General features: G+C 39.9%; 1 protein-coding gene across 1 annotated transcript; it reads right to left on the bottom strand.

The window, feature by feature from the left end:
- Positions 1-321: 321 nt before the first annotated feature.
- On the bottom strand, positions 322-7,714 carry LOC136885029 (antifreeze protein Maxi). Its single transcript, XM_067157413.2, has 4 exons — positions 7,627-7,714; positions 2,643-2,729; positions 2,491-2,549; positions 322-1,273 (listed from the first exon to the last, which is right to left on the bottom strand). Exons 1-4 carry the CDS (start codon positions 7,712-7,714, stop codon positions 539-541), a joined length of 969 nt encoding a protein of 322 aa, XP_067013514.2. The 3' UTR covers positions 322-538.
- Between the last annotated feature and the right edge of the window lie 3,266 nt (positions 7,715-10,980).

Genomic DNA, 10,980 nt, shown 5'->3' on the forward strand with positions numbered 1-10,980 from the left:
CCCATGAGGAATTAACCCGGGGAGGCCACACCCCGCTCTAGCAGCGATAACACACTGTCCTTACACTGGGATGGCAAAGAGTTAAGAAGGCAACTTGTCCGTCTACGCCGTTAGGCGGCAGTGCATACCTTCCAGGCGTTCTAAGTCTCGATACGAATAGAATTTTGTTCCCTAGTTCATGTTAAAAGTTTGGTAGACTTGTAACGTGCAGTTTTCACATCAAGGTACGAAACTTACTCACTATCAAATAAGGAAACACGTCGGTTCTGATACCAGACAACATTTTATTCTATTTCATTATAAAACTTATAACAAAAAAAATGGTTAGTACAAAACAGATTACAAAAACGATATGTAAGAAAAACAGACATGTAGGATTTCATGATATATCAGCGGCATTTCGGAAGACTGTGATATCACTGCTGACATTCCAGAATTTCACCACCAGACAGTGTTGATGAATGAACAAAATGCCACCGTTATTTCATGAATACCGTCCCATGTAAATAGCAATGAAGATGGAAAAGCAGTCAGCTTATTAGAAGTGGTGGTGATGGTTGAAACCCCCCTGAAATCCACCGGTAAATCCACCATCTCCTCCATCGAATCCTCCATGTACACCGTGGGCGTATTTGTTGGCGTTGGCCTGAGCGGTCTGGGCAGCGGCGGAAGCCCTCAGGGCAGCAGCTTGTGTAGCTTCAAGATCTGCGCGCGCATCTCCCAGCTGTTCCTCAATGAGAGCCAGGCGCTGCTTGGCTGAGGCGAGCATGCTGGTCTGGGAGGCGAGTTCTGAGGAGGCTTCCTGGGCGGCGCGGGCGGCGTGGTCGGCGTTTGTCTGGGCGACATTCAGAGCTGCGGTGAGAGAGCGGACCTGGGTCTGAGCTTGCTGAGCGGATTGCTGAGCGGCCTGGGCAGCTCGTTGAGCTTGGTTCAGCTGCTGGTACTCGGCGTCCACCTGGGCAGCCGCATTGCGAGTCTGCTGCTCCAGCTGGGAGACGATCACCTGCTTGCCTGCGAGAGCTGCCTGGGCGGTGGCGGCGGCTGCGGCGGCGTTCTGTGCCAGGCTCTCCTTGGCCTGGAAGGCGGCTTGGCCTCCTGCTACGGCCTGGCTGGCGATAGCGCGGTGTGCCGAGTCCACGGCCCCCTGAGCGATGGATACCAGCCCGCTACCAACACTGTGGCCCACACCGTGCCCTCCATGGCCCCCGTAACTGCCATACGTCCTGGACTCTGCCCCAACGTCGGCGTCCTCCGCACTGTGATGGACAGGAACCTGGAGGAAAGGAATAGAATCCATTTCAGTGATGTTGTCCAAGTAGAGGAACACCTCAATGCACTCCCGAACCTCAAGAATATAATTGTGTACATCTGTAGTGAGTGCTGGATCACAAACGCACTGAGGGAAATTAAAATGTTAGACAAGGATCAAAACATGTTTACCAGGAACAAAACCGGCTATGAACCTTAGAATGGATTTAGTAGAGTAAGTAACAACCTAACCGGGTTTGAACGTCCTAAACTTTCATTACATTATTGGTCTATTTATTTGGATTATTTCAAATATTTACAAGGAAAAGTCAGAGAACAAGTGCAAGAGTATTTTGAGAAATCTTTAGTGACAATTAATGAAGAAATATTATGACGAGGTGAAGAGATAAATAAAACGGAATTGAGGACTGAAGAAGACTAAAAAAATTGCACAAAAATACAGATAGTTTAGATAATATATATTAAAATAAATTCCATATGAAGGAAAGAAAAATGAGAGGTAGGGTACAGAAAAAAGATCAGTGTAAGTATTTAGATGATGGGCCTAAACAGCGAGAAGTCGCAAACGAAGAACACGAAGAAAGAAAATGAGAACAAGAGTCAAGAAGATAAATAAGATAAATCAGAAAGGAAGAAGAAATGAATGTGCGTATTTTGAAGATAACCTAGGAGAAGGTGGATACGAAGAAGAAGAAAAGGACATATGATATTTATAAGACAGAAGAGAAGAAATCGGTAACGCAGAAGAAGGGGGTATTTCGAAGATGAACGAAGAATTATCAGAGACGAAGAAGAAATCAGGGTGAGTAGCCCATTTATAAAATAACCAAGATGTTTAAAGGTGGACGAGGAAGAAGAAAATGGTAAGTATCAAGGAGATGAATGAGAAATCGGAGTCGAAAACTGCTCAGTTATCTTTGGTTTTATAATGTAATATTTATATTTCTTTATTATCCTGTAATTTGCGTGGTTCTACGTCACTGCAAAAGACAAAAATAGGTAGAGAAAGCCGAAAGTAAGGACAAGTATTTTAGAAGATAAACGAAGAGAAATCCGAAGCGAAGTAAATATGTGTGTGAACAAGAAGTCGGAAAGAAATTCAAGACAATAGAATGAAATGAACTGGAGTAACTCGAGAGTGTAATTTTAATAATAATAATAATAATAATAATAATAATAATAATAATACGTTAGTTTCAAGCGAAAATAAATATCACTAACCCTGGTCTCCGCGGTGTCCAAGTCCGATGTTCGATCCTCTGGTCGGCAGGTGGCGAGACCTAAGACACACAGAGATTAACAAGTCGTCATGATCATCAGATGAAAGGTAACAATGTGCAATAAGACTTTCACATCTACACACGAGCACTCACCGAGACAAGCCAGAAGTACGAAGATCTTGGTGTTCATCTTGTGGGAGTCTCTTGGAGGAAGAGGAGTGAAAGTGGAAAGTAGATAAACTGTAACAAACAAGTTCCTGGTTTCAATAACAACACACAAGAAGATATTCTTCAGTAAGCATAACACATATCCTTGAATAAATTAAAAAATAATATTCGCTTTCACTGACAGTGTAGTTGGTAGTTTCCCTTCAATTTGGCCCGCGTTCGAGACCCATTTTGTCCCTGAGGTTCACTCAGCCTTCACCAAAAATGAGTACCAATTTAATTGCTGGGGGAAAGGCAGTTGGGTGTAGAGCTAACCACTCTATCCCATCACGTGCCAGGGTTAACAATGGTGGAAGCCTTTACCTTCCACTCCTCCAAGGGCCTTCATGGCCTGTACGGAGGTGACTTTGCTTTGCTTTGCTTTCGAGACCAATTTGATAATGTGAAAAGTGGTTTACACAGCCTCAAGTAGCACTCTTGAAGAGGTATCTGAGATTAAACCTTCCTATCAGCCATGTGAGCAATTATTATTATTATTATTATTATTATTATTATTATTATTATTATTATTATTATTATTATTATTATTATTATTATTATTATTATTGCTTTACGTTGCACCGACACAAATAGGTCTTATGGCGACGATGGGATAGGAAAGGCCTAGGAAGTGGAAGTGGAAGGAAGTGGCCGTGGCCTTAATTAAGGTACAGCCCCGGCATTTGCCTGGTGTGAAATGGGAAACCACGGAAAACCATCCTCACGGCTGCCGACAGTGGGGCTCGAACCCACTATCTCTCGATTACTAGATACTGGCCGCACTTAAGCGACTGCAGCTATCGAGCTCGGTGCAATAATTATTATAATATGGTTTCCTAATTTCAGGAATACTATCACGAATAATAATCATAATAATAATTAGATGGCCTTGTGAATCCTCTAAGGGATGAAATGTAGGGACAATGCTCAGTTTAACTCATCAGATAAGCAGGTCCTGAGGATAATAAATAAATAAATAGAAAACCAACAGGTTTAAGTACCTGCGGGAAGGGCTGGAAATCGATATCTCCGGTGGAATAGCATTATCAACTCACACACCAACTGACCGAGAATATCTACAATAAACGGTCCCTCTCCCTAGACACTAAAATGAAGCACTACCAGGCAGTCATCCTCCCTGACGCATTATGTGCTTCAGAATATCTAATAGTCAACAGGAAGGGACTCACGGACCAGCAGGAAATCCAGAGAGGGAATTGAGGAAGGCGGCCTAAGCGAGAGCTCTACAAATACTGTGAAAAAATTACGGACGTGGCCAGGAAGGGACGCCTAGACACGTCTACGGGATGCTTCATGCCAGTATGATCAACTAGCTCTTCGTTTTACTGGCAAAAGAGGAAGATCAAATCACGATGGTTGATGGAAGTAAGCAAAGATCTGCATGAAGTGGGAGGAACAAAAAGAGACTTTAAAAATCGGACATCATTCAGGAGGATGGTTAAACAAAAGAGGTTCCACAACAAACCACCAAGAAGGAAGAAAGGAACCCTCTGGACAAAGGAGAGGAGAGAACAACACAGGCGCAGGATGCGCAATTACTGGCCAAACATCCAAACCCACCCCAAACGCAATAGTTGAATATCGTGGTCCTTAGTCGGCCTATACGAAGCAATAATAATAATATTAATAATAATAATAATAATAATAATAATAATAATAATAATAATAATGTAATGGTATTATACCAAAGACACTACACAGGAGCATTGAAGCACTTAATCTCCAAATTCTCATTTATAGAGAATTACAAAAGGCAACAATCGTAGCCACTTGCCATATAGTCATGAACAATCCACCATATAGAGACGACTAATAATTTTGACTATTTATTTAGGCTATTCTAAGTACTCTATCAATACCTGTCAAATTTATTTTTCAATATTATATATAAGGATATATGTGTGTGCGTTGGTACTGAATATTATTTCTTCCATGAACATTGTATCAAAGAAGTACATAAACCCAACTGTAAAAGTGTGAATTATATATAAAACAATACTAATACAATTTTAATAATAATACTTGTCTAGTACTGAATTACAAGATGAATAAATTTGAAATAATGAAAAGGAGAATTATACGAAAAATACTCGGCTCGCTAAGAACGACAGAACTCTGGAAATTAAGATATAATTGTGAAATATATCACAACATAGGAAAGGGAAAAATACGGAAGAGGCGATTGATATTTTTTGGACATTTATACAGAATGGATGACAACAGGCAAACCAAACAGATTTTCAAATATCTTTGGAACAAGAAGTCAACAACAACCTAGATTCATGAAGTCATAAATATTTCGAAAGAAACAAATTAGGAGAAAAGGAGGAACAGAGACAGAGATTTTTAGAAATATTTTGGTAAAAATGGGAGGATTTCAACGACGGAAGGCAAAGAAAACAGGCTCAAAATAGTCCGAGCAGTGAAAAAGGATAGCCTGCATAGTGAGAAGATGAAAGGGTATTTGAGAAAGAAGGAGGAAGAACAAAGGAACAATTGGCACGTGGTCCCCAGATAACCCTTACGGTGAAACTTTAATATCCCTCTTAAATTATAAGGGCTGTGGAACTCATTGGCTAAGCGGTCAGCGTCGAGGTCTTCCGTTCACAAGGTCCCGCGTTCGATTCGCTTGTGATTAATTCTTCTGTCTCGGGGTCTGGGTGTTTGTGTTTGTCCCAACACTTTCCTCTTCATATTCAGACAACTACCAATCACCACAGAAACACGCAAAAGGTAACACGCACATCAAGTTAATACCTAACTTAAGCTTTATCCTCTCGTCGCCAGTGTCCTCCTGCCATTGTTCTCAGCCCAGCAAAGGCGATAAAGTGCTGTCGTTGTTAGCTCAATTTGGTGTATTCTATCCCGGTGCTGTTTGAAGGTGCTCAAATACACCAGCACTTTTAACAACCTTTGCACGACAAAATTATGAAACGTCGATATTAAAGAAAACCAAAAAAAGGTAACAATTTACTATTAACATCACTACTGTCTGTACCTGCAATCATTCTCGCCAACTTCATCTACCTTTCGAACTACAGCACTTGCCTTAGTGTATCCAGTAACTCAATACTGCAGTCCTGTATTGCTTAACACTGCCCGTACAAAGATGATAGACACCCAGCTAAATGAAACAATGAGAATCATATCAGGAACCATCAAATCTACACCTCTGGAATGGTAACCAGTTCTACCGGGCGAATTGGCCGTGCGGTTAGGAGCGCGCAGATAGTGGGTTCGAACCCCACTGTCGGCAACCCTCAAAATGGTTTTGCGTGCTTCCCCATTCACGCCATTTAAATGCTGGGGCTGTATGTTAATTAAGGCCACGGCCGCTTCCTTCCCTATCCTATGCCTTTCCTATCCCATTCTCCCCATGAGACCTATCTGTGTCGGTGTGACTTAGAAGCAAATTTTTAAAAAACACAGTTCCTTCAAACATGTCACTTCCTCATCTCCAAAGACAAAAGACATTGAAGAAAGAATGGCTTAAATGTTGCACCAATCTCTCCTACCAATACATCAAGACTTCTCATATGAAGATGTTAGACTGAAATCTAGGAACCCTCCTTGGCTACTAGGCAAGAGACTGGTTCGAGATAAATATAATGTAAATGCAGCATGGCGCGACATGTGGAAAGGTTCTAACGCAGATGGATTAGGTCTAATATCTGTATTCGTTTGAGAAACTCCTGGTTCAACTTGCAAAGGAAAGTATGGACGTCACTTAACAGAATAAGAACGCAAGATGGCAGATGTAAGTTCTGGAAGTACAAATGGAAGATGATCGATGACCCTTACTGTAGATGTGCCTCAGACCATCCATCACATCGTCATCGAGTGTCCACTCCGTAAATTTAATGGCTCAATAAAGGAGTCTATATTCAGCTTTAGTTGTGCTGCAGTTAGTCAGTGATCAGTCCTACATACCAGTATTTATTAGAACTATCGTAACAGTGTATCGTATTGCCATACGAAATAAATAAGACAAATAAATCTCTTGGGAGAAATAGCCAAAAAGACAGGTTTGAGAATCTCCGTAGAAAAAAAAAATTTATTACAAACATGAAGAACGCTCCAACATTTTGGCAACAGATTCTGGTCCAGTGGAAATAGTAACGAAATCCTAATATCTGGGAGAAATAATTCAAGAAAATGGTTTAGACAAATCTGCAGTAGACGAAAGGGTACACAAGATGGAAAGAGCATATGGTATCAGAAATAATTTTTATAACAAAAAGTGTCTGTCTAAAAATCTTAAAATAAGGCACTACACTACAGTGGTGAAAGTGAAAGCCTGGTACTAAACTATAGATTAGATAAACTTGAGGTACTAGAAAGAAGAATTGTGAGAAAAATCTGTGGAAACAACAGAAGTATGGAAATTAAGATACAATGATGAAATATACAGGAACATAGAAAACATAACAAAAACCATAAGAAATAGGAGATTACAATTTTTTGGACATATTTACAGAATAGATGATTCCAGATTAACAAAAAGTATTTTTCCTTTGGGACAAAAAGGCACCAACTAGCTGGATTCAAGAGGTAAAGAAAGATTTTAAAATAAATAATATAAGAGAAGAAGAAACTATGGACAGAGATTTTTAGAAAGAGGGTAGTAAGTATGGAAGGATTCCAAGGAAGATTGAACAAAAAGCCTGGTGCAAAATGCTCCGAGGACAGAAAGGAGCAGCATAGTGAAAGGATGAACGAATATTGGAAGGAACGGAAGAGAAAACAACAAAGTATGAAAAACTGAATTGGAATTGGCACGTGGTCTTTAGCAGGCCTCATCGGAAAGAAGAAGAATTAAGTTCTCAAATTGCTAAGCTTGCAGTAATGTAAATTCTGGAATTAGTAAGTTGTACAATTGTTGGATTTTGAGAGTGTAATAGTGACTCACCAGGGCTGGTTGTCCACTTGGTCCCTCTCTGAACTGAGAGCTGACTGATGACGGAGAACGAGATCTGCTCTCTATTTATAGTCGCCATCTCGAGCAGAAAACATCGACCGCGTGATTTACTGCAATAAGACTTCTTACAGCGGAGCGGCCCCGGGTCACGAGCGGGAACTGCGGTACGTGCCAGCGAGTCCGGTCATACACACCAAGTAACTACAAGTACTCATTCCATGTATTTTAGTTAATACATTTCATATACTTGATTATTGTCTTTTTTCATGCTTCCTTCTTCTTTGTCGCGAATGGGTCACTTAGGAGCAAGCGGAATCAACATTTGTTGGCTTTTCCTTTTAGCCCTGTAATCCTTCATACATAGTGAATAGGTGTGTTTTCGTTGTTCTTTCTGTTTTGTTTTTTAACTACATATTAATTTATTTAATGCGTATTTAGATACCTTATTTATTTATTTATTTACTTACTTATTTATTTATTTATTTATTTATTTATTTATTTATTTATTTATTTATTTATTTATTTATTTATTTATTTATTTATTTATTTATTTATTTATTTATTTATTTATTTATTTATTTATTCATAGATCGAATCATATATATACCACAGAAATACCCAGTTGTGGATACATCTCTCAACACATCGTTGGCGACAATAATGTCATCCAGTCGTAAAACTGGACCAAGACCACATGCGTGAGATAGTCCGTACTCATATCCCGCTAAAGTGTAACAGGTAAAGGTGAATGAAGGATAAACATATCATTTATTTAATATTTATTTATTTATTCATTTCATTATTTACTTAAATATTAAATATTGATTTACTTATTAATTTAATAATTATGTGATAATTTATTTAATGATTATTTGCTTTATATTTTACGTGTTTGTTAGTAAATTTAATTTAATTAATTTGTTTATTCAATTGTTTTTTATATTTCTGTTTATACATGTATTTATTTACGTATTTACCTACTTATAAATTTACTTATTTAATTTTTATATACCGAGCTCGATAGCTGCAGTCGCTTATCTGCGGCCAGTATCCAGTATTCACGAGATAGTGGGTTCGAACCCCACTGTCAGTAGCCCTGATGCTGGTTTTTCGTTGTCCCCCATTTTCACACCAGGCAAATGGGCCTTAATTAAGGCTACGGTCACTTCCTTCCCACTCCTAGCCCTTTCCTATCCCATCGTCACTATAAGACCTATCTGTGACAGTGCAACGTAAAGCAACTTGTAATAATAAATATTTATCCCTTATTTATTTTTTACTATGTATTTTAAATGTATTTATTTAGTATTGTAATTAATATTTATTAATTTAATATATTATTTACAATTAGACACAACCTTAATTCGTCTGCGGCCATGACAGATGCTGATAGCGAGGTGCGACAGTGTTAGAAGGTCGACTCCCTCAACCTATATCCTTAGCTGTCTTGACCGGATCCACTGCCTGTCATATCAAATATCAGCTCCCGACTTCCTCTCCTCAGTGAGTGAAGGACTGAAACCCTTGTAATGAAAAATGAATATCATTTAAATAAGACAGACAGCTTCTCACAGCACAGTGAGGGGTCCAGTCTGCATGTCTCTGTGGATGAACAGTTTACTTCCACGATATAGTTCGCATCATATAAATATTAACTCGGTGCTGCTAGCATTTATAAAAATAGGAATAAGGATTGGTAAAGAACTGATAGGGAATGTATCACCAGGACGACATCGCTGAATACATATCAGTGTCCAAGTATTATCATAAGCCCAATATAACTGAACCCGTTCAAGATGACCACTCATTTTAACCGACCAAACAGACCGTGAAAATAAATGAAATTTTTGACGAATATCCGCTTGGGAAAATCAAATAATCATGAATATATTTTTCAATAAATGAAACTCAAACTGAAAACAATGGATTTATTTGCATCTAACGAATCGCATTCTGGAAAAATTTGTGTGGAATTTGGAGTTGCACGTGCATCAAAAAGGGGAACGTGAATCAGGGCTTATGGAATTACCACGAATAAAATAAATAGTTCCCTAGAGTATGATGAGGTGAGGCCTATTAAATAATATGCCCCTCAGGCATGGCCATCCACCAATACTTCACATCACAGCCTGCAGACCCACATCGACCACCTGTACTCAAACGCCCCTCTTTGATAATATGTCTCAGGCATGGCCATCCATGAATATTTCACACCACAGCCTGCAAGATCGCATAGATCATCTGCCACTCTTCTCTTTGACAATATGTCTCTCAGGCATGGCCATCCATCAATACTTCACATCACAGCCTGCAAGATCACATCGACCATCTGTACCCTAACGCCCCTCTTTGATAATATGTCTCAGGCATGGCCATCCATGAATATTTCACACCACAGCCTGCAAGATCGCATAGATCATCTGCCACTCTTCTCTTTGACAATATGTCTCTCAGGCATGGCCATCCATCAATACTTCACATCACAGCCTGCAAGATCACATCGACCATCTGTACCCTAACGCCCCTCTTTGATAATATGTCTCAGGCATGGCCATCCATGAATATTTCACACCACAGCCTGCAAGATCGCATAGATCATCTGCCACTCTTCTCTTTGACAATATGTCTCTCAGGCATGGCCATCCATCAATACTTCACATCGCAGCCTGCAAGATCACATCGACCATCTGTACCCTAACGCCCCTCTTTGATAATATGTCTCTCAGTCATGGCCATCCACCAATACTTCACACCACAGCCTGCAAGATCACATAGATCATCTGCCACTCTTCTCTTTGACAATATGTCTCAGTCATGGCCATCCACCAATACTTCACACCACAGCCTGCAAGATCACATAGATCATCTGCCACTCTTCTCTTTGACAATATGTCTCTCAGGCATGGCCATCCATCAATACTTCACATCACAGCCTGCAAGATCACATCGACCATCTGTACCCTAACGCCCCTCTTTGACAATATGTCTCTCAGGCATGGCCATCCATGAATATTTCACACCACAGCCTGCAAGATCACATAGATCATCTGCCACTCTTCTCTTTGACAATATATCTCAGTCATGGTCATCCACCAATACTTCACACCACAGCCTGTAAGATCCCATAGATCATCTGTCACTCTTCTCTTTGATAATATGTCTCTCAGTCATGGCCATCCACCAATACTTCACACCACAGCCTGCAAGATCACATAGATCATCTGCCACTCTTCTCTTTGACAATATGTCTCAGTCATGGTCATCCAGCAATATTTCACACCACAGCCTGCAAGATCACATAGATCATCTGCCACTCTTCTCTTTGATAATATGCTTCTCAGTCAT

Source organism: Anabrus simplex, chromosome 13, assembly GCF_040414725.1.
Source record: "Anabrus simplex isolate iqAnaSimp1 chromosome 13, ASM4041472v1, whole genome shotgun sequence".
Classification (NCBI taxonomy): Eukaryota; Metazoa; Arthropoda; class Insecta; order Orthoptera; family Tettigoniidae; genus Anabrus; species Anabrus simplex.

Coding starts and splice junctions, on each gene's coding strand:
- LOC136885029 (XM_067157413.2), bottom strand. CDS start 7,714: ATGGCGACTATAAATAGAGAGCAGATCTCGTTCTCCGTCATCAGTCAG. Junction 2,730..7,626: donor CAAGTGGACAACCAGCCCTG/GTGAGTCACTAT, acceptor TGTTTGTTACAG/TTTATCTACTTTCCACTTTC. Junction 2,550..2,642: donor CGTACTTCTGGCTTGTCTCG/GTGAGTGCTCGT, acceptor TGTGTGTCTTAG/GTCTCGCCACCTGCCGACCA.